A 24,138-nucleotide genomic window follows, 5' to 3' on the forward strand; every position below is an offset into this window, starting at 1 on the left:
AACACACAATCAAGCTGTTGCAGAAGGTTTCTGTCTTTTGTCTACTTGTCTCTTTCCTGAAGCCACATAACAGGGTCACTAAAGTATTCAGCTCACTGCTGAGCGACATGTGGAGTCATGTCATTGATCCTCTGATCCGAGAGAGCAGGGTCCTATCTGAAATCACCCCTTCAGCGGGAAGGAATGTGAAAACAGTGGAGGTCTGCATTGTTTCCTCAGGGTCTGCATTGTTCACTCCGAGAGGGATAGTTCTGTGGGAAAACAACGCTGGCATGCGCGACATAATTGATCTTGACTTGCTGTGTGTCATTAGGTGCTGCAGTTAATGAGGTGGGATTCTGGATGGGGTGTGGTGGTCCCTCACTGCTCTACCATTCCTCCTCACATTCCTTTAGGTTGACCTTTTAGCTTTTAATCTATCAGCTTTTTGAAGCTGTCTTTAGAGGGACTTAGATTTTCTCTTCTGATGGGAACACAAGAAGAAAAAAGCAGTTTAGTACCTAAAATGGTTGTAGTGGCAAACTGAGAGTACAAAATAATTTATTAGTCCTGAAAATACAGTCAGTAACTGAAGTCATAGGAGTTTAATGTCTGAAATAAAACCAACCGTATCTCTCCCAATAAAAGAGCATCTAGAAAGGCTGAACAGACACAATTTACTTCATTTGTTCTTGACTTGCAGGGTAAATTTATAAAGTGTAACAATTTGCAGTAAAGGACACTTTGAGTCTGGATGTAAAATAAGAACCTTGCTTTAACTATTTCACGTCCAACTTCTCATATAAGCATCCGTCTGTCAAAGTTCTTCAGGTTGTCTGTGATTGGATTGTTGAGAATATCCCTATGTTCCTTCTCAGATTGGAGATATATGCACAATTTTTATTAATTTATTTATTTATATATATATTTTTTTACCAGGTAATTGATTTCCATCTAAAAAAAAACTTTTTTAGCTTTACTTGGACTATGTGAATAATGGGGAGGACTCTATGCTGGGGAACCCTGAGTCGTGTTTTCTGACCTGTGGTGAACTTCAGTGTGGGGAAAGATTCAAGAGACTAAATGCTCTTTACTCAGAACCCCTTTAGAGCTTTATTGGGGTTCTCCAAGCCTGTTTTCAATACACAGGGTTCAGGAAGAAAGAAAAAATAGCAAACTAGCAGAGAAACAGGGCTCAAGAGGATAGGATAATTTCGGATAACTCTGGTCTTCCTGTGTTCTTCCTTTCAGCATCCGGAAAAATATTTAAAATGCCATATTGTAAGACTAACAAACTGAAAAAAAAATCCTTGGTCGTTCCGTGTTAGTCTTGATTTAGTCCTGAAATAACTGTTGTTGCAAAATGGACTGTGTTTAGTCGCTCTTATTTTTTCCCACTTTAGTCCAATATTGAAAAGACGTGGCTAACCCAGTTTTCAACATCTTTTCAACAATTTGAAAATTACGGCTTTCCACCATTTACTTTTCAACGCCCAGGGAGCAGTGTGGGATTAAGAGTCTTGCTCATAGACCTTGAGTGGTAGTCTGTGGGAGTGGAGCTCGAACTTAGAACCTCAGAATTCAAAGCTCTATGCCCTAACCACTAGGCCACTATCATGTCGTCTTTTCAGTTTCCTTTCAATCAATTTTTCCTAAATAAAACAAGTAATCAAGCCTTTTCAAACACTTTCAGGCAATCAAATCAGGTGTTTTCTGTAATTCAGGAAATGTTCCCTCAGACTTTTGCTCCTGTTGACAGGTATGTTGGTTCACAGTTTATTCATTCATTCATTCATTCATTCATTTGTCCTTGTCCTTTTTTTATAATATATATTTTTTAAATCAAATATTCTAAACAAATATTTTATTTTACTAAATTATAATTTTGTACATTTTAATTTGATTTAGATTTGTTTATGTATTTGACAGGGACAGTGTACATTAATAAGCATTCCTGCAAATCCACCAAAATTAGCCAAAAGGCTATTTTTCATTTGTTGTCCCTGGACAGATCGTAAACCTATCCTAAAGACACAACAGTAAGAATTTTAAAATGAAAAATATAAATATGAAAAAAAATAAAAAACAGCTATAATTCTTCAACATTTGTCTAAAAATACAGAAATGTATTTTTACTTTTTTAAAGAATAGAATAGAATTTAATAGAATAGAATAGAAAATCCCTTTTTAGTCCCACAATGGGGAAATTCTGCAGTTAAAGCAGCCAAAACATTATATGAAAAGAAATGGTCACAGAAATGTATAAACAAATAAAATACTGTACGGTAAACTGTGCACCTGGAGAATAAATAACCAATATACAACTATGGACATTTTTACAGTAACAGATATTTGAAAATAGCAGCAACATCAGAGAGGTGCAAAATGACAGCAGCCTGTATTTAACTGACTAAGGTAGAAACTGCAAAATCAGCATGAATGTAAAAACTTATTGAGGTTGTTGGGAACAGTGGTGGTTATAACATCTTACAGCTGCAGGGAGGAAGGATCTGCGATAACGCTCCCTGATGCATTTAAGGTGCAGCATAATGCATAGTTATTTAAATGGATAATTTAATAGTGTGTGTTCATCATTTTCATAAATGGGATGGTACATTTTAAGAAAAAAAGTAAAAGAAATTTATTATGATAAGAATAAGAAAATATTGGATTAGGCCCAATGCTTTGCTTTGGTGTTTAAATGGCCAACTTGTATGCTTTCAGATGTTTTTATTCTATAATGCAAGCATTTTGAATCATGCATGTGAAGATTAAAGGGAGAAAAGTGAGTTCTGAACAGCAGATCTGGAAAAGCTTCATCTGCCTGGGTGTGCAGCTGAAAGCAGAGGTTTCATGTAGAAACTAATAACTGGCGACCCAGATACAATGAAGACAGACAATAATAAAGTCTGCTCTGAATCTGCTTCAGGCACAAAAGACTGGTGGTATTCTTAGATAAGAATAACCAGTGACAGCAGAGGGGGGGGAAAAAACATCTTGCAGCTGTTTTGATTTTTATCATTCCGTGAACTCAGAGCAGTTTTAATAAATACGTATAATTAAGTTTTAATATTAAACTATTCCGTCACCTGTTGTCTGTGCTTTTGACAGCAGAGAGCATTTTAAGGGAGGATGAAATCTCTGGAGCTTTTTAGGCTGAAGCAGAGGCTGTATAACAAGTTGCTGCTGTCTCACCGCATTAATGCAAATAGTGTTCGCATTAAATACATCAGCACCAAAACCCAAGAACAGCCTTTTAATGACTAAAAACTATTCAATTTAATGCACCACAGAATAGAACGTAGTAAGGGATAATTTGCACTGAAGCCGTGTCCTGTGCTTCATCATCACACTTCCACAGGGACTTTTCAGAGGTAGGGAGGGAGCTAAATGATCCGTTCTTTCCCTTGGGAAGTAAGCAGGAGCTCCTAAAGTGTCTTCATGATACAACTTGCCCAATCTGGGACTGGAGAGCTCACACAGTAACCCTGCAGATGCCTTTTCCTTTACACAAACTGGTCTTTATGAAGGAAGAATGTTTAGGATGTCTTTTTCTTTTTTTTTTGCTGCTCACAAACAAACCACCTCTGTAGAGCTGTTCAGTTTCATTCTACCCGACATCTGTAATTTTACCAGACGTGTCGTGACGTGCTTCAGACAATACAGGACGTTGGGCCTAACAGGACGTAGGAGTCAGGAACAAGGCAGGAAATAAAAACATCTTCCCCGGGGCTGTATCATTGTCATGTAAACATGATGATTTTCAAAAGGTGAGTTCATTTCCTGCATCTTTATTGAAATATAACATGTTTTAATGGTGGTCCAACAGCTTTCAGTTTTCCAGGACAGTCTCCATAGCTCTGTTCAGCATGTGACAAAAGGACAGCATGTGTAAAAAGTATCCATCAGCAGATAGAGTTCTCAGTTCTCATTGATATGAAGTTATCTAAGGACAGCTAGCCACGGTTTTTCCCAGCTCTCCCCCCCTTATGCCATGGTCTTGCAGTTACTTCTTTCACCATAAATATATATTTTAAAGTATTGTTATCAATCAGGTAACACTTTACTGGCAATTAGACACGCTAACACTAAATATGCTCCCAACTCGGCGTTATTTTATTATCGTTGTCCGGGCAACCACAATGTTTTACGTCATCCTGAGAACATACAGCCAGTCCTGTAGTGTAATATCACTAGCATGCGCAGGGCCCAATCATATCCGACCACTCGTGCAAATCTGGTACCTACACTGGTGGAGCACCTGCACAGTCATTTTAATCAATGAGAATGCCAAATGTCACCGCCCACGTACGTGTTCTCCATCTTTCACCATCAAAATACAGAGCAATGCTATTTTTCTGATCTGCTCCATCAGTTGGAAACCAGCCACGTCAAGATCCACAAAAGCAATTGTATCAAACAGGAAAAAAAAAAAAAACATGCTGAGGAGATCTGGTTTTTCCATGCAAAATAGGGTAAAGACAGATCTGTAAATAATTATAAAAAACATTTGTTAATATTCCCAAATAAACAGTTTTATTGGAAGGAAACTATTGGTATTTCAACATACAAGAAGGCAAATTTGTCATATATTTGTCAATATTTATTCTATGCTAAAACGTTTGGTCAAATCCAGTCACAAAACCTTCAAAGGGCGCATCTTATAACTTCAAAAGAAACTTCTTATTCCAGGCATGGATGAAGAGATGCTGATTTTGGAGATAGTGAATAAACCAATTTGGTATGATCCTAGTTATCTCTATTACAAAGACCCACAATGAAAATAAAATATTTGGGCAGAAACTGCATGTGTGATTGTTGCTGATAATGAGTTCTAATTATGTATTAAGCATCCATTATGATATTGTGTTTCTATGAATTAAAAAATAATAATAATATCACGCATGCTCTCCTTGAGCTTTGCAGAGGGGGTTTGGAGTGGAGCAGAGCAGTAACGGTAACGGGTTTTCAGAGTAAGGGTAGGAGTGAATTTAGCAAGAAGATCTGCCAGGACGTATGAATGTGACATAATTAGAACAAAAAACAGGAAGTTGTGGTGGAAGGTGTTCTGGTTTTCACTAAAGAAAATAAATCAACGGAAATTAGTTTCTTAACTGCTCAGTGTGACCAGTATAGAGACATGGTGATTGTCATGATGTTTCAAAGTTCTAACCCAAAAATGCAGAAAACCGAACAGAGAGTCCAGGTAAAAGGTTTTTAAAACGGGTTTTATTGAAAAAGTAAACAGGGGGAGAAGTGTTGCTCTGAACACTGCTCAACCGGAACTGCAAAGTGAGGGGAAGACACAGCGGTTAGTTCAGGCTCAGTGGGGAATTTGAAGAGGTTTTCGTGAAACTTGGAGAAGAGGTTTTGGTTGCCGACTCACGTTTCCAGTGAAGTTGTTGTGTCCTTGACTTCTGTCTGTGTGCTGTGGTTCCAGTGTCTGTCTGATTCGATGGAGGGCGGAACAGGTTTTACCCAGAATGTGGTTGACAGTTGGAGAACAGAGATACTGACTGCCACTCAGATTTCCTGCGGTACTTGAACGGGTCGTTGTGGAGAATAATCCCTTTCCCAGTGAGAAGCTCAAACGATCTCTTGGAGAAAGTGGATCCAAACCTCCTGTTTGAATCCCAGCTCAGTTTGAAGCTCAGTTTATCCTTCCAGGGTGTGAAGGTCTGAGAGATCCAGTTAGCAGGACAACTTCCTGCCAAGGGGCAAAGACAAGACAAAGTTAAACTCAGGTTGACAAAAACTCAGCATGACTCAGCAAACTCAGCTTGGCTAGAGTACCCTAAACTGGCAAACACTCTGGCGTCGAAGTAGTGGCAGTCAGCAGCTTAAGAACACTCCGTTTAAAGAGAAAACCATCCGCAGGTGTGTGAGGAGGCGGACCAGAACCAGGCGCCTCCTGTTGGATGAAGTGACAGTGATAGGAGAATGTCTGGGCTGATTTAGAAATGTGAGGATGAACAGAGGAAATACTTCCAGAAAGGATATTGAAAATGGAGGCTGCTGGGGAGGAGGAACACAGAAAGACTGAAAATAAAACGTCATGGATATAGTTAGGTGGGATACAGTGAGGGATGGATGATGGAATGGATATAGAGTGATGGTTGCAGATTATCAGCTGAGGCTTCCTTAAAACAGATCATCTTGAAAAAGGAACAGATAGACAGAGCTACGAACTGCTTACATTAAAAACCCACCACAAGTTTTTCTTTCCAACATCAACACATAAATATACAATTTCTGAAACTTTCAATGAGGTAAGTATCAATAAAATTCAGAAAGATCACAAATTGAACTAGTTTTGAATCTCTTCTACAATCCATTAAACAGATGCATTATTGTACTGTGATTAAAAGCAGTCTCAATCGTGTTCCTCAAATCCCACTTCCCTACGTGTTTTAGGTGTCTCCTTGCTGCCCGCACGCATGAATTAAATAAATCAGCCATCTGCAGCACTTGATGGTTGCTGAGAATTCTATGTAATCATTCGAATCAGTTGTGCTGCAACAGAGAGCCGTCTGAAACACATACTGGAGGACCAAGATTAAGAACCTCTGCTCTAAGGAAAACCTGCAGATATAAATGGATCCTTGAAGGTGGCAGAACTGAGGTTTTAAACACAAGTTTCATGTGAAGTGATGAATATTTTCCATTTAGCAAAATCTTTACCAGAGTGTTTTAAACTAGAAGTGGAAAGTGTTAAAAGATCTTATAAAAAATGTACTAATTCCTTCTTTAGGGCAGATTTAACTGTAGTTTCCTCACAGAAACTTCCTGCGAAGGAAACAAATGATGCTTAATACTCTGAGGAGGATAATGAGGATAAGTCATCCGTCTCTGGTGAAGACTCATGAGTCCCTGCTGACTGTAGGTGTTAATTATGACTATGATGCTTGTTTTGCCAGAGTTCATTCCTTACAAATGTACACACCTTTTCATTTACACATGCACTTGAATAAAAGCTCAAGGTATTAGCGCAGCTTTAAAATCGATGTGTAAACATTTCAGGAGAACAACGCTGACAGAAGATGAGCAGCTTCAGAGAGCCTCATCTGCTCTCACATCACTTTCTGCTTCACAACCTCCATTTACAAAGAGAAGAAAGCACATTTATCCATTCATCCATTTATTCACAGAGGCATTCATTTCTACATTTCTATCCTACATCTTTGACACATGAACAGACCCAATTATTCAGCAAAACCAAACATTCATCTTTACTCAGCACAAACAAGGTTAACTGTGCAGAAATGGCTTTAACGAGGTACATGCATCCATCGCCCTTTGCTTGTTTTTCATGCTGTGTTTGTTTAAAGTGAAGAAGGTGCGCTGTGGTGCTGTGCAGAGCTAAAAATCAATGAACACTGGATGAAAACATGGCTGCAGAGCTGAATCATTTTCTAAATGAAGCTGTCACATCAGTCACTTTGTTTTCCTACAGATCAGACCAGCTTCTACTACATCAAAACAATCGGTTGATTACATCAACATTAATTTGTTTGTTACAGTTTGTTACTGACGTGTTTCTGATCGGCGAAGATTTTTCAAACTGTATTACAATTTATGTTGATCAATGGTTATGAAGCTCTTTTACTACCTACATTTGTATTTCATGGATACTTTTTCACTCAGTTTCATATGTTTTTGTAAAGCCTTTTCAGATTAAGGCTCTCCTTTACAATAGGGTCAGCCAGTACTCCATACCATTACCACCACTTTGACTCCATACCATTGCCACAGTCTTTGATTCACCAAGGTCAGATCTATGACATCATTCTGAGGAACAACGATGAGCTTTCTTAGAGAAGTTCAAGTTGGAGAAATCTTTTTGGCACATACTGTGGCCCAGTTGCTGCTGGCCAAGAGCGGTAATTAGTGTGCCGGCCCACTCACCTAATGATCTTGATTAAGACATGAAAAAACACAAAAATTAAGTTATAAAATTAAAATCACCTCCCGCCACAGTGCTGACATCACCGTTGTTTGTTATAAGGTGTGGCTGATCGACAGGTTGATAAAACTATTTAGCAACAAGGCTTGGCTAACTGCATACAGCGAGGCTAACGCTTTATTCTGCTTCCTCTGTCTCCTTCTTTAAACGTCAGGATCTGACCCAGCATGGATTAAGATAGGTATGACTGATTTACAGCACTTTCCAGAAAATTTTATAATGTCGTTTTTCGTTTTTGGCATTCATATGAATATACTGGTGTGATAACTTAGGGTACGTTTGATTGCTTTTTGGGATACATCTATTTTGATTGTTATAGCCCCCCCTGGAGAAAACTCCACCAGCTGTCAATGCTGTGGCCCTGTTGGCATCTCCATGCCATGATATTCAGTCCTAACTACCATGAGTGCAATGGTGAGCATGATAGTTACAATCTTTGTTTCTGGGTTGACTCTGACATTTCTGGGCTTCTTGTGCTGAAGCAATGGCAGAATGGTAGAATAGTAGGTAGGTAGGTAGTAGGTAGTTGCCTGTATAGACTAAGGCTTTGTCTTTGGTAATGAGGGCATCATCCTGGTTTGTGCTGTTAAAGATGTAAAACTAAAAATAAAAGATCTGCATTTACTGTTTCTTTCATTTAAGTTTCAACTCAGATCATTATATTTAGATTATGAATAAAAAGTTCTACAACTACAAGCTAAAATTAATCTCCTCTCTAGGATTGCTGGACTGAAGCTAATAGACAAAGAAAGAACGTCCAACATCTCCAAAGAGCTCAATCTGGAAATGCATGACTTCTAAAAGTTTCTCTTTCTTTAGTTTGAGGTTATGCACCATTTCAATAGTACACCAGGTGGATAATTGAACTTCATTGATCTCACATTGAAAAACTTTACCTCTGCATTTAACCCATCCCCTTGGGGAGCAGTGGGCTGCCTTCGTGGGGCACACAGGGAGCAGTGTAGGGTTAAGAGTCTTGCTCAGAGACCAAAATTGGCAGTCTATGGGAGTGGGACTCGAACTCAGAATTTTAAACTCTATGCCCTAACCACTAGGACACCACTCCCCTTTCAATCCAGAGCTCACTGGCAGAACTATACCTTCTGTCTGTCCAGGGAATAGCTCAGAATTCCCTTTCCAGGAGAGAGAGAGGGTGTTGCCAAACAGGTACATTTCTGGGCTGCCATCCTGGATCTGGAACAACAGCATGGCTTCATGTAATCTAAAGTCAATAGATGAACTGACTGTCTAATAAGACTAACCAGAATCCTAAATACTTGATTCAAAATACATGCAGAGAAATATGTTTTGTGTTTTGTTTATACACCGTTAAATATAAATATAAAAGATCTTTAGTTTATGTGATTTTAATCTGAAAACAGGATTAGAGCTGCAGAAACCACACTTAAAATGGCCTAAACACCACCCAACTTTATTCAAAATGACCTGGTTTAACTTTTGATCTTCAAAAAAGTTGACTCTAGCAAAAATGCTGCACCCTCTGGTTAATCATCTCAGAGGTGGAGTAGACGTGGTCCTGAAATTCAACACTGCGCCACTGAAAGGAAGGAGTCACTGAAAACATCCAGATATTTGAGAGTCACGTAGACAAAGAGAGCGAGTTACCTCTGAGTGTCTTTCTGGAATCTGATCAATGGGCTTGTTGCTGCAGTGACCTTCAATAGGAGAGTAGATAGGACACACATGCACTCACACTGAGCCAACAGAATGAGTGAGAAAACAAAGATATGAACTCATGCTGACACAGAAGACAGGGTTGTTGAGAAGTACAGGAAGCAAAACAGTGTTTGCTACAGTACTAGTCATGAATTAACATGAAGAAATTACTACTTAGGACCAAAGTTTAATTTGTACATAGAAAATCCTTACATAAACACACATAAATAGCTACAACAAAATTGTGGATTAGTCAGATAACCAAGTTGAATATGTCCAACATACAGTCGCATAAGGGTACATTTTCCAGATGCCAATGACTCCTCAACCAGTTCTCTTTAAAGTGGATAAAAGGTCTCGTCACATCTCTGCTTTAACAACAAATTTCATCATGATCATAATGAAAGGGTGAAATGAAGAACATCTGATGATTTCAAGGCTGAAACTAAAGGGTCTGTTTTGTTTAGCCCAACAGACTGAAACAAGCCTTTGCAGTGATGGTCGTCTGACCCTGATCCCCCTGCTACAGTACCCATTTTGCAGCCTCTCCAGGATGCGCACACTTGGTTCTCTGACCTCTAGCCCACTGCCGTCACCGCTATGTCTAAGATTATTTTGCTATAAAACAGATTTCTATGGAGTTTATGGTTATCTGAAAGATTTAAAGAAATATTAATCCTACTCCCTCCAGATGTGGGGTTAGTGGAGCTGTTAGAATATCTAGATGGGTTGGAAATGGCTTTATTAGCTGATAAATCACTAATAAAAAAAAAAAAAAAAAAAAAAGACAAAGTAAAACAAACACCTTCCAAATGATAAAAAAAAGCATATTTAGCATGCAAAGAAGTTGTTCGGTAAAACACAATCTTTCTTAGTTTACCTTTTGTGTTTTTTAAATTAATTTATTTATTTTTTAACTCTTTATTAAGCAGCGTTCCAAGTGCACACAGGATCATTTGGTTATTAACGCAGATGCTTTATATAAATAGAGAAAACGTAATTTTCCAGGTTTTAGGAGCTTCAGCTCAATGCTCCATAACGTGGTGCAGATTGCAGCCTTCCCTGGAACGTATTAGGGAATTTGGCGACACCTTGAGGTTGTTTAAATGAAAGAGGATGTTTGTTTACCACAGACCACCTCTCTCTAACGCTGTTTTTTTATGATTATTATTTTTTTGCTTGATATCAACATTACCCAATTATTGGCCTAGATTATTGTTGCAAACAGCCTCTTTGGTTTGTACCTCTTTTAATAACTTCCTCTTTCTTATTTTAGGTTTACTGAAATCAAAAGATGGATATCTATGACCCCCAGACTCTTGGGATTATGGTGTTTGGTGGTTTCATGGTGATCTCTGCTGTAGGGATTGCCCTGGTTTCCACCTTCTCCATGAAGGAAACTTCCTATGAGGAGGCTCTTGCTAAACAACGCAGGGAGTTGGGTAAAATACAGTCGGTTCGCTCAGAAAAGAAGAAAAAAGACAAAGTAGCAGAGAAGAAGACTCGTGGGAAGAAAAAAGAGGAAAAGCCAAATGGAAAAATCCCAGACCAGGAGAAGTCTGAAGAAGGTGCTGACTCTGAAGCTGAAGCAGCCATTGAGCCCGGTGCTGCTCCAGCTGTAGCTGCTGTTCCTGCCACTGAGCCTGCTCCACTGGTTGACGTCAAACCATCTGCAGCCCCAGTAGTTGTGGAATCTCAACCCAAGCCTGGAGCTGAGCCTAGCTTAGCTGCTGAGCCCTCACCTGTGCCCTCTCCTAAGGAGAAAAAGAAGAAGAAAGTGGCAAAGATTGAGCCAGCCTCAACTCAGCCAGCCCCCACAGTGGTGTCTGCTCCCGCACAAGTAAAGTCTTCAGCAGCCTCTTCTATGACCCAGGCTCCTCTGTCTGCACAGACCAAAGCAGCCCCTTCACCCTCTGCGCCAGCTTCAACCAAGTCTGCAACAGCATCTGCAAAATCTACTTCTACATCTACAAAGTCTGCTCCAAATCCATCCACCAAATCTGCCCCTCCTCCAGCCACTGCCTCAGCATCAACCAAGTCTAGCAACACCCAAGCTAAATCTGCTGCCCCTGCACCAAATAAATCTGCCCCTGCACCAAGCAGGTCTGTTCCAGCCACAGCAAAGTCCACACCAGTTCCATCGAAGGCTACCCCAGTGCTGGAGACCGTCACCAAAGATGTCCCTGTGATGGCTGTGCCTCCGGTAGGGTCTCAGCAGGCTCCAGCTGCTCCAAATAAAACACAGGAACCCAAGAAAAAAGCTTCCAAAAAGAAGTCAGAGTCCGGTAAGCACACGTCCAAACCGCAACATAGCTTTATATCCGTTATTAAACTGTTATTGACCAGTATTGCTTTTTAGACTAACACTGCAGAAATTAGTCTTGTCCTTTGAAGTGCAGGAAATGGTCATGGAACCAGGAACTACATTAGCCACAACACTGATGACGGGGTGTTTTGTGTTGCTGAATAGAGAGAGAAAGAGAGAAGACATGCCTGCATAGTTGGGTTACATAAATGTCCAGGCAGAAACAACCTGTTGGTATTGATGATCTACCAGCTGTGTACCCACAGTACCAAGGGGCAGACGTGGGTAACGTCTGACCCTGTGCTCTGAGGGGCATAGAGCACAGCAGCTTGTCCAAACACTGTTGGCCCTGTTTGGTTAGCTTACAAAGCTTTTCAGTGCCTCTTACAATGAGCAGAGAGGAGGGGCTGACCTTCTCCTTTTCCTGAGGCTCGTCTCTGCCTGGTGCCACAACAACCCAGCATTTTTCTGTCTAAAAATGACCTGTGCCACAGACTTGTAGGGCCAACTCTGGAGCTCCAAAATGTCATGAAATAAAATAAAATATTAAGATTTGTTTTAAATGATAAATTTATTCGTTATTATCTCTGATGTTGTTTTTTTGTTTATGCCTCTTCAGCAGCAGCAGCGGTTGATTCTGCCGACGCTCCTCTGTACCTGCCCTATAAAGCTCTGGTTTCCACCATCAGCAGCATGATGTTCAGTGAGAGAGAGGCGCACCGGCTCATTGAGATCCTTTCTGAGAAAGTCGGCACCATTCAGGATACCTGGCACACGGTATGAAATGAAGCAGCCAGTGGTTGGGGTGGGTGGAGGGGTAACATAAAGAGAGAGAGATGTATTCTTTTCTTTTTGCATTGTGTGTTTTTAGGCCACTCAAAAAGGAGATCCGGTTGCCATGCTCAAGAAGCAACTGGAGGAGAGAGAAAAGCAGCTGGTAGCAGAGCAAGAGGATGCTTCTGCTGCAAAGAATCGTCTTCGAGAGATCACTAAGGTTCAAAATCTAAATACGCATCACCCATTCTGTCTGTTGGCATAGTTTAAAGCTGATGGTTGTCTTCCACTTAAGATTTTTTATTAATTTGGCTAAAGAGAAAGTTTTGGAGTGAGAAGAGTTTTATTTTTTCATGTGGGTAAAGGTTTCTCCATAAAGTCCTGCCCCTCCCCCAACTGCTCTCAAGTACTTTGATGTTTTACTTTTACCTTGTAATTTAGGAGGCAAATTCAGGAAACAATTCTCCTCTGAAAAAGCTTTTTTCTTTCTTTTTTTTTTTCTTTTTTTTTAAGGGTTATGGTTTTTCTGAGCCTGAGATTGAATTTCATTGCACTGTACATGTGACAGTGTAAAGACAATTAAAAAAAAATGCTAGACAATGTGCAGATTTCATGAACATGTAAAAAACAATCTTCACCCTCTGTGAGATGGAACTTTAATATAAATCCAATTGGTAAAAAGGTGAAAGGAAACAGATGGTTTTATAAATTTTGGCATTGTCATTTTCTATTTTATTTGTATCAACAAGGCCAACAGAATAGCAATAAAACAAACAAAACTTGTCTAGGGAGCCATAAGGGTTAAATAAAAGCAGCTGGACTTTATTAAACTTTTTCTTTTCTTTTGTAAAACTTTAGTATAGCACTTAGTGTCTTAATGCAGTGCAGAATTGATTTTTAGCCCATTCTTATTTAGAAACAAACAGATTTTTTGGTATCTTCTATTTTTGGTTAATTGTGGAAGATTATGATTTACAATTTCTCTTGGCCTTTATTGTTTTTTTTTGTGTCCTATAGGTGGCAGCAGAGGTAAACAAAAGATGGCTCAACAAATAAAATCTCATTAAATAAAATATCGGATTATTAAAAAGCCCTTGTATTGGAGTCAGAATCAACCCAATGGGTGGAAAACTTTTCAGCTAGCCTAGGCTTATATTTTCTTAATATTTTTAATTTAATTTAGTTTTGTCTCACTGCCCAAAATAGATTTAAAACAAAATAACCTTCGTTAACATTAAACTTTCAGGATACAACACATTTTGACAGCATCTCTTTTTAGCAACTATAATGAAATTAATTTAAGATATATTGTGAAATGGCCTGTGTTGTAATCGTTGTTCAAACCTTATTTTTTTTCTAAATTAGGAGTTAAATAATGTTAAATAATGATCAAATTGTAAGACCAAAGCCTCGTTTTGTAATGTATGAAATGAAAGCAGTGACTGCTGCTTTCTAAGGTTCTTCACTCTGAAGTGACTGTGCAGCAACAAAAGCATGAGATGAACCCTAATGGGTCTGACTGTACTTTACTTTTTATCAGGAGCTGTCGGCAGAGAAGTCAAAGGTTGCCAGTGTGGAGACCCGGCTCAGCTCTCAGCTGAGTAAGAGAGAACAAGAAATGATTGCTCTGCAAGCTCGCATGCAGGCCAGTTACCAGGACCATGTAGCCCAGACCCAGAGACTCAATGCAAAGGTTGGTTCTTTTCATCTTATGATAAAGTTTACCAGAACTTGAGTTTTGGATCTTCATCTGCTAAAATGAATTGCATTATATTCGAGTTGTCTTTTTTTCAGTGCTTTTCTAGCAATATTGATGTCAAATCTTTATAATGCAGATCCTGAGCCTGCAGGACCAGCTGGAAAAAGGTCCTAATGCCCAACTTGCTCGTCTACAGCAGGAAAATTCAATCCTCCGTGATGCCCTAAACAAAGCAACTAGTCAAGCTGAGAGCAAGTGAGTTCATAACTATATTTAACCTTAAAATTTAAATCATGGAGATAATTTCAGAATTTTGCCATGTTTTATTTACTTTATTTTTAAAAACTCTCCATTTTGTTTCATTCTGTGCACAGACAAAATGCAGAGCTGGCCAAGCTACGTCAGGAATGTGCAAAGTTGACCAAAGAGCTGGGAGAGAAGACTGAAAATCTGCTTGCTGATGAGCACGTCAGAAAAGGGCTGGAGTCCAAGCTCTCTGCTGCAGAGAAAAAGCTCACACTGCTGCAGGTTGGCACAGCCTGTGGGAACGGCACATTTTTATTATACTATACACGATCTGTTCTCAGGTTTCCATGTGGAAGCAGTTTTTTTTTTTTTCTTGCCGTTTTCTAATAAACCCAGTGTCGTCTTTCAACAGCCGTTTGGCTATGGAGTGAAGAAAAATGTAAGGCTTTTGCCGCCTATTCCCTGACCTTCTCATGTTCTGGGAATGGGTTCCTGTTGGGCTTAAGAATTAGTGTAACAGTAGGATGATTAATCTGCAAAGGGGGAAAAAAGCTGTAAGATTCTGTATCAGTTCAGTTTTATTAAATATTTGCATAAGAACTATAATTTAGAAAAAAAGAAAAGTAGACCCTACCTCACCCCAAAACACTGACAGAGCTGTTAAAATTTCCCAGCAGAACAACAAAAACCTGGGAACAGAAATGGAAAAATAACAATTTTGTCATAAATATTCCTTAGACTAATAAAAATGTCATTTTTAAAAATGCATTTAAAAGTACATACTTTGATAAAGAAATAAATGTATACTTAATAAATGCATAAAAATATGTTACAAGTAAAGTAAGGTAAAATAAAATGAGCATGTTAAAAAACTGGATAAAAACTTACAACTAGGGAGAAAGAACATACAAGCAATTAGGACTGCATTTAAAACAAAAATGTGCAATTAAAACTAAAGATGAAAGTGAAAGCTCATCCTCCTTAGATGAAATGAACAATAAATCAAATGTAAAAGAAATCTTTAGTGCTATCCCAAAAATCCATTTAGTTTTTTCCCATTTTTTAAATCATTATCTCATCTATGAATTTTTTCATCCTTTAAATATTAAAAAACTGTAGCCCTCATCAACATCATGGGGCAAAATTAAACCATTCTTTACATGCTGCTTTGGCTTTACAAGATCAGAATGCCACAAACGGCCCCAGGGTGGCGCTTTAACACACCTCTCTGCACAGGATGCTGTTAGGAAGCAAGATATCTGAAACATTTCGTGTCCTGTTTCAAACAATATTATTTTAATGTCACTTGATTATCATAACCCCCAAAGACTGCTTCATCTTGAAAACCTTTTCCAAACTAAAAACAATTTCCAATGAGACTGTAAAACTGGTGTTTCTTTTTTTTTTCTTTTCTTCGTTTTAACTTCCTGGTTTGAATTCAACCCACATGGCCTACATATAGGAAGAACATCTTTAACCGTTGATTCGCACATTGCCTTGTACAGTCAGGGGCTCACATGCTGTGGCTCCTTCCTCTTTTGCTGGATATTTGAAGTGATTAAGTCAGCACAACTGATAGGCCTTTTTGTTTATTCATAAACTTGCAGACCACCACAGCTGCTTTATGCTTGTGAGATTGTCAGCAGGAGTAGTTAGAGCCCTATTAGCCCAAGAGTTGTTTGATTTATTTCTGAAATCTTTCATTGCACTTTCTGCAAGACAGTCTTGCAAAAACAGAATGGCTTAACAATGTTGGAATCACATCTTTCCTGCCAAATATTTTCTAATAATACGATAGGTGTGGCTTCTTTGTGTGTTTTGTAATCATTTCTCTAATTAAATTTCTTAATCTAGAATTGTGATAAATCTTTGCTGCCACCTGCTGTCTGATACATTTTAACCAAAACCCTCCAGGCAAGCAGTGCAGAAAGTGAGCAAGCATTGCAGAAGAGACTAGAGGAGGTGTGTGAGGAGCTCAGGACAACACAAGGCAAAAACAACAGCCTGCAAGCCACTTTGGAGAAGACCCAACAAGACAGTGGCGCACTAACAGGTCAGAGAAAGGCGCTGCAGCGTTTTGTTTATTATCACATGCCAAACAGTAGTGTAAAAATGAATGGCTATTTTTTCTATGCAGAGTATCAAGTGCGCATAGAGAGGTTGGAGGCTGAGGTCAAGGAGCGGTCTGCTCAGGTGGATACCCTCAATGCCCAGCTGCAGGAGACGCAGGTAGAGAAGAACCAGCTTACACAGCAAGTAGCTTCAATCAACTCTCTGTTGGAGGCAAGTCAGAGTAAACATGATGAAGACGGCAAGCAGGTAGGACAAATTTGTATTTCATATAAACTTTTATTTGGACATAGAGCTAAGTGATTGTAATCATTTCTGCTTCAGCAGGTGAATCCAGCTGAACTGGAACATCTAAAGCTGGGGTTAGTACATCATCTTTCTCTTCTAAAAGTATCAGATTAAAAGGTGTATTATTTTACAGCTTCTTTTTAAAAGCCATCTCACTTTCACAGCCTTCAAGAAAAGGACACCCAGTTGAGTGCACTTCAGGAGGAACTGAAGCAGCTGCAGATTAAGAAGGAAGCTGCTGTGAGTGTTTGAATCATTCAGTATTGACTCCATTGGTCATATGTGTGAAGCTACTGTTATTTATGAGGCTAACAATGAGAAATTGTGCCAATAGGAGAACACTATCGCTGAACTTGAGCAAAAAAATAAGAGGTAAGGCAGATTGGTTGGGGGGTCGGGAATCTATCAAATCCTACATGCTAACTGATGCAATTTTTTATGTGTGTATTTTAGCGAGGATGCCTCCCTCGTCACTTCACTTCAGGAAGAACTGAAAAACCTCAAAGAGGAGATGGTGCAAGTTAAAAACTCAAAAGTCAGTTTTACTATGAAATATGTGTAAATGTGTAAATGTATGTGATTCTATGGTCAGTGCAGCATTTCTGACAGAAACTACGTTTTATTCTGTTTTGACAGTCTGACAGTTCAGCAGAGATTACACAGCTGCAGAACAGGTAACCTTTTGCATTTTTTTTTACTTCACTCCTTATCATTTAAGGTGTTAATAGGGGATGTGGTGTGTCTAATCACGGAAATATGTCGTCTTCAAAATTTTTGTGTTGCATAAAACGCATCACTGGCTCAGGTATGCATGTTAGTCCTTGTGTTGGTTGTTAAACCACGAACATTAAATAGGGCCAGGACTTAAGACTAGATTATCCCATAAATCCCCAAATTTCCATACTAACTATTTATTAAAATTTAACACCTATAAGGTAGGAAAGGTTTAAAAAAATTCATAATTTACAGAACCTACTGATAATTAACCGGGTCTTGCTTAAAGCATTTTTTTAAATACCCTAAGGGCTTTAAGTGTTTCCAAAAATTTTAAAACTGGAATTTTTTCTATTTGCCAGTCTGTCTGAGAAGGATTCTCTCATTACTTCACTACAAGAGGAGCTCCGGGGAGCAAAAGCAACTACAGATCCTGTAAGTCTTCTTTTTTATATATATATATACATGCACAATTTATGTATTTTCATCTCTATTTATTTATTTTTTATTTTTTTGTATTATTTGTAAAGTGACCTTGAGTGTCAAGAAAGGCGCTGTTAAATAAAATGTATTATTATTATTATTATTATTATTATTATTATTATGATCCAACGTATCTGCCACTGCTGCAGGATGCTGTGGCTCAACTGGCAGCTCTGCAAAGAGAAACCAAAGAGGCTCTTCAGTCGCTCTTCCCACAGATACCAGTAGAGACGGAACAGGTAAGAAATGGAAATTACTGACTGAATCACTCTGCTGTTATGGCCAAAACCCCACATAATGATGATCTATGCGTTTCTTTCTTCTTTTAGTCCAACTGGTTGAAATCATTCACACAGGAAGCTCAGAAGACACTAAGCCAGCAGAGTCAGGAGTCCATCTCAACCACGGCTTCGCCGGTAAGTCACTTTTTATTCTCTTCAAATGTAAACTGATGAAAATGTTTTCAGATGTAGGTTTGAATATTTTTGTTGTCCATGTAGGAGATCCTGGAGAAACTGAAGGAATCGGAGGAGAACTACAGTTCCCTGCAGGCTGAATGTGATCAGTACAGGACTGTCCTGGCTGAAACTGTAAGGGAATGAAATCATAACTGCATGGACTAGTATTTTCTTTTTTTAAGTCATATAAATACCTTTGGCTTGATTGTCACACAGGAAGGAATGCTGAAACATCTGCAGAAAAGTGTAGAAGAAGAGGAGTTGGTTTGGAAGTCAAAGATGGCAAACTCAGAAGAACAGCTGAAGGAGGTAAAATAAAACCAGACTGTTTGTTTTGGCACCTTCAGCCTGTTTAAGACAAATATTCACTGTCATGACTCTGACCTGGCAGGCGTTGCAGAAAGTCGGCAAGCTGGAAGCAGAAAACCAAAGTGTAGAACAGGTTGGTTTCTCACCATAAAACCCATTTTCATGTAATTGTAGTATAAAAAGTTAAGATTTTCTATTTTTTTTTTTTTGTTGGTTTTTGTAGCTGAAGGAACAAATTATGCTTCTGGAAGCTCAGCTTGAAAAACAATCAGATAACCCAATGACCTCAGAAGCAGTGGAACAGGTACAAGAGCAGAAACCTCTTCAGTAAAGAAACAGATACAAGCAGTATTTGTTTTCTGCTGAATCTTTGTGTCACATTTAGAGCCTCTCAGCACTGTTTACATCTATGTAACATTTTATCATTTTACAACCACTGAAGTGTATTAATTGTCTTGCCCGTTTATTAGCTAAACCAACACAAAGTATGTGGAATTAAAATAAAATAAAAAGTTTCTGTCTACTTAAAATCCATACACACAACTCTCAAAAGCTTGGCCTACATCTGTATTTACACACTTCAGTCAATATTATGTAGAACCAACCTTTGCTTTTCAATGAACATCTCTACCAAATTTACATGTTTGGAGACAGACATTTTTGCTTATCTTTTGTGAAATAGTTCAAGCTCAGTCAGACCAAATTGAGAAGTTTTATACATTTGTTTAGGTCCTGACAGAAATTCTTAGTTGGTTTAAGGTTTGAAATTTGACTGGACCACTTTTGACGCATGAATATGCTTTGAAGTAGTTTAGCTTCTAAAATTGCTATATGATCAACTCCATCAGATGTCTGAATACATGAGCATGGGAATTTAAGTTAAATTGAATGCTTTTGATTTTGCATTGCTAATCAAACCACAGATAAAAATGTAGTAATTAAGAAAAAGAAAAGGTCACTTTTCTTTTAGCCGCTGGAACCATTTAGTAAGATGTTTAAGTTGAATTGTGATTTAAACAATTCATTGCCCATTTGTTTTTTACACATTTATACAACATCATAGTTATCACAAGCTGTGCTTTCAAAGAATCTGTCCTGTGTAGAAGAAACCATTAACTTTTTGAAGTCGGCTGTTCATCAACATTGAGTGGTGAGAGGTTAAATTTGCAATGTTTTATTGTTTTATTTTTAATTTTATTTGCTGCAAGATTGGTAAAAGTACTCTGTGGTCTAGAATATAAGACTTAAAGAATTTGTTTTAAGTCTGGAAAATGTATGGAAGCTTGAAATGGAAATTGTGCAAGTTGCTTGAGGAAAAGTTTATTTCTGACTAGAACACAATATCTTATACAATACCCCCCACCCCACAAATTCTTGGCTAAATGTTACTTTGTGTTGGTCTACCCAATAAACCCAAATAAATGACATCAGTTTGTTTGAAAAGCTGCAAATTAAGATGGGGAGGATTTCTATTAATGGTACTAAAGCCATTCCCACCTAACCTCAGTTCCCCTCTGCTCAGCTGAAGCTGCAGTTGTCAGATTGTCAGAACCAGTTGGATTTGGCCCAGAAGGATGTCAAGGCACACAAGGAGGAACTTCAACAGGTGAGTTTTATCTAACATGCCCTTTTTTGTCCTTATAAATGCAAACATGTACAAGTCTATTTATAAAGTGACTAAATTAAGAGGGGTGTGGTGTTATTTATGACATGAGGGATTTGTGGAAATCCTTCCATTATGCTCTCAACCTGCTCCGTAAGGTGTTGCTTTCATGCAAGAACACAAGGGATTCACAAGTGATTATGTAACGAGTGATGGGCAACGGCTTCCTGTTTCAGGTCAAAGCGCAGCTTGGTGAGCTCATGAAGCAGACTCAGGGAGAGCAGAATGGCCCAGCTGAGGCTGAAACCAGTCAGGTGAGGGTGCGAGGATCACTGGGCACCCTTCACTTCCATGTCAGCAAGTACTCGACAGTGACTGGAACAGCAATCTAGAACAAGCCTTAATGTGGCTTGGTTTACCCTGAAATAAAAAAAAACAGTTGTTGGTCATTAGAGTTTGGCTGATCTGTGCAATAATGAGGCTATACAGCATAAGTAAACACAGATGACCTGACGATCAGGGCGTGCTTCAATTCCAGTCTGTCCAGTACTCCTCTGACAGTGGCTCTGTATGCTAACCTGTTTGCTTTGACTAAGTTCTCCTAACTCTCACTGCTGCTCTTCCTCTGCTACATATGTTAGCATGCTCAGCCCTCTTTTAACTCTTTTTCCTCACCATAATCAGAGTAGAAAACCCTTTCTGAACTTTAACATTACACCTAAAATGCCAGGAGCAGAAACTTAGACCGGCTTCTGTGTTTATGGGTGTGTGCTGATTTGACACATGCATGTCTGGATAGGTTTGTTTATGATGTGTGTTTCTGTGTGCTTTCAGGTCCAGGACGAATTGAGTCGGATGACAGTAAAGCTGCACGGGGAGGAGACCCTGAGGCAGCAGCTGTCAGAGGAATTTGAGCAGGTAGGTTATCTGTGCTCTAGTTTGACGTTCTCATTAAATGTAGTTGACAACATTGAACCGTCTCTTTGACTTCCAGGCTCAGAAGACAGTAGGTGAACTACAAGCCCAGCTGGATCTTTTAAAAGCTTCTTCAGATGCGCCACAGTCGGACACAGAAGATTTAGCTCAGCTTAAGGTGTGTGATGAAGGAACTAGATACACATCAGCTGAGCACCTTCCGATCCTGCTGTATTAACACTTTACATTATTCATCATTCAGTAGAAGCTACTAAAATCAGTCAGCACTGTTGTAGAAGTGAGAGAACATTGATCTAAAGCATTGTAGTGTTCAGGGAATTTCTCCTTTTTCAGATAAATCTTAGCTCTACTTTCAAGTCTTGTTGAAACTTAAAATTTTCAAAAGGATTTCTTCTAGGATTAAACTGTATCTAAAGCCTTTCTTACTGTATATCAGCCTTGACCTTTGCACCTAGGCCTGAGAGGTTGATTCTGATCTCCAATAGTGACTGGTTTCTGTTCTTCCCATTTGCAGTAAGACATTCTGTGGAGCTTTTCAGTGGCTCATTTCTTTCTTCTCTTTAATAAAGTCCATAGGTTTATAGTAAAAGTTGATTCCCCCAGCTTAGCTGTGGATTTCTCCAGCTCCTCCAGATGCCATGCATCTCTAGGCTGCTTCCCTGATTTAGTTCTCTTGTTTCTAGACCGATCAGTTTAGCTGAACGTCCACATATTGGAAGGAATTCAGCACTGATACCTTCCAAATGAATGGGAACAAAGCTTTCTAAAATATTTAAAACTTTGGGATATTATTTTACAATCAAAACATGACATTCAGTCTGACCCGCCGGCCTTCGCAGACCTCTAACACACATCAAGCCTTTAAATGAAAGCTTTAAATTCAACTTGGATTGAATTTATAGGTATCAGAATTTTACTATAGGCGTTAGAAAAAATGAAACCCTTTTTATAATTACGCACTAATACTACACATGCATAATTTAAACGAAGTGAATGTCAGAATTAAACATTAACATTAAAGCACCATTTGTAATCCATCTCTCACCACAGTTGGTGACCATGCAAAGGTTACCAGTAGTCATTTATGTCAACCTGATTTTACAAATAGATTATTTTACCTTAAATGCCTTAAAAATTTCCTCGTTCATTCAGTCTTCCTCACAATTTCTAAAAGTTGTATAAATTTCACTTATTGATGATGTTTACCATTATGTGAACAGGAGCGCCTTGAGAAGGAGAAGAAGCTGTCCAAAGACCTTGGCCAAGCAGCCACTAAGCTCCAGCAGCTTCTTAAAGCCACTCAGGAGCAGCTGACCAAAGAGAGAGAGACTGTGAAAACACTACAGGAGCACCTGGAGCACAAGGTGGGTCTGATACTGCTTTGAAACACACAGGCTGTCTTTAACCTTATTTTGTTTCTAATATGTCATGTTTCTTTTGTGTGTTTTTTTTTTTTTTTTTTTAGGGAGAAATTGTGGAACTGAAGGAAGGAACATCTGTCTAAAATCTTTTTTTTTTTTTTTAGGGAGAAATTGTGGAACTGAAGGAAGGAACATCTGTCTAAAATCTCTGGGAACGCTACCATAAAGCTGCCAAATATGCCTTATGATTACCTAGTTATGCATTCCAAATTTATTCTTCTTGTACTGTAGTTTGCATTTTGTTGCAACTGTAGGGATCAAATATTTTTTTGTAATGAAGATTTCAGCGTAAGATTAGTGGAGAGAATCCTGCTGCAGTCTTTACTGAAGCTCACATTCCATCTACAATTCTGACCATGTCAGAAGTTATTTATCCCCTTGCCTTATATTCCAAACATTTCCTCATAGTTCAGTGTTAAAAGGGAACATGAAGGCACGTCAGACGTGCTTCAATCTGTGCAATTACCTTGTATGTCTTTTCTATGTGGTTGAATGATGGGAACATTTTATGGTTCATTGTAGAGCCTGCTTTCCTCTGCATCTGGCTGACAATACATCAGATTGGTATGAATGAATAAACTACAGTTTAGCACTATCTACTGCTGTTGAGTTCATATCTGTGGGGGAAAAAAAGTGAATTTGAGCGAGTCAAAGAAAGTTTCAGGTCTAACCTGTTACCTCCACCCATGACATCATCTTCCATGACATGTAAGACCCAGCAGGTGGATTAAGGACAGATGAGCTCCCCTTTGAGAATGGTGGTTTCTGATTTGGCTCACTACAAAGGCTGGTCCAGTCTGGGAGAGCGTAAGGAGCGCATTGAGGGGTGAGGATGAAAAAACGTAAGGCTATGGACATAGACCCAAATTTATATAACAGAGAAAACTGCAATACATGGGCTGATTAAACTTTGATGTGTTCAGAATCTGTAGAATGGTTTGTAAAATATGAAAACTATTACCCTTAAAGCAACATGAGATTATCTTCAGTAATTGAAAACTATCTTATACATAATATATTTAGTTAATGCTTATGTCAGTCTTTATGGCTTAAAGATAAAAGCCTAACATTAAGTTTCTCTGAAAATTGTAATGTCACATTGAATCAAAGTAGTTTAAATAGAGAAATGAAAAATATGTTCAGATATTGTACAATATTAAGCCCTCAATACGTCTATATTAATTGCTGCACCAGTGCAGTGTTGGATCCAAGG

General features: G+C 38.7%; 1 protein-coding gene across 7 annotated transcripts; it reads left to right on the top strand.

Annotated features, from left to right (window-relative positions):
* Positions 1 to 10,900: 10,900 nt before the first annotated feature.
* On the top strand, positions 10,901 to 23,522 carry LOC107102259 (ribosome-binding protein 1-like). Of its 7 annotated transcripts, none has more exons than XM_015401481.1 (26): positions 10,901 to 11,904; positions 12,541 to 12,701; positions 12,796 to 12,918; positions 14,239 to 14,391; positions 14,534 to 14,652; positions 14,772 to 14,925; positions 16,558 to 16,696; positions 16,781 to 16,962; positions 17,038 to 17,075; positions 17,166 to 17,241; positions 17,336 to 17,373; positions 17,455 to 17,536; positions 17,638 to 17,675; positions 18,078 to 18,150; positions 18,348 to 18,437; positions 18,528 to 18,614; positions 18,699 to 18,788; positions 18,873 to 18,965; positions 19,048 to 19,098; positions 19,189 to 19,269; positions 20,488 to 20,571; positions 20,805 to 20,882; positions 21,403 to 21,486; positions 21,563 to 21,661; positions 22,725 to 22,868; positions 23,030 to 23,522. In XM_015401481.1, the coding sequence occupies exons 1-26, from the start codon at positions 10,914 to 10,916 to the stop codon at positions 23,066 to 23,068; spliced, it is 3,387 nt and encodes a 1,128-aa protein (XP_015256967.1). In that variant the 5' UTR covers positions 10,901 to 10,913; the 3' UTR covers positions 23,069 to 23,522. The 7 variants fall into 7 exon arrangements, with proteins under 7 accessions (XP_015256967.1, XP_015256969.1, XP_015256966.1 ...); XM_015401483.1 differs by having other exon boundaries at positions 17,041 to 17,075; XM_015401480.1 differs by lacking the exon at positions 23,030 to 23,522 and adding an exon at positions 22,970 to 23,008.
* The last annotated feature ends 616 nt before the right edge of the window (positions 23,523 to 24,138 follow it).

The sequence above is a fragment of the Cyprinodon variegatus genome, unplaced genomic scaffold (assembly GCF_000732505.1).
Source record: "Cyprinodon variegatus isolate N-32 unplaced genomic scaffold, C_variegatus-1.0 Scaffold1224, whole genome shotgun sequence".
In the NCBI taxonomy this organism is placed as follows: domain Eukaryota; kingdom Metazoa; phylum Chordata; class Actinopteri; order Cyprinodontiformes; family Cyprinodontidae; genus Cyprinodon; species Cyprinodon variegatus.

Excerpts from the sequence above, each read along its gene's own strand:
- LOC107102259 (XM_015401481.1), top strand. The coding sequence starts at position 10,914 with ATGGATATCTATGACCCCCAGACTCTTGGGATTATGGTGTTTGGTGGT. Across the intron at positions 16,697-16,780 it reads AGACAGTGGCGCACTAACAG|AGTATCAAGTGCGCATAGAG; the intron begins GTCAGAGAAAGG and ends TTTTCTATGCAG. Across the intron at positions 22,869-23,029 it reads AGGAGCACCTGGAGCACAAG|GGAGAAATTGTGGAACTGAA; the intron begins GTGGGTCTGATA and ends TTTTTTTTTTAG.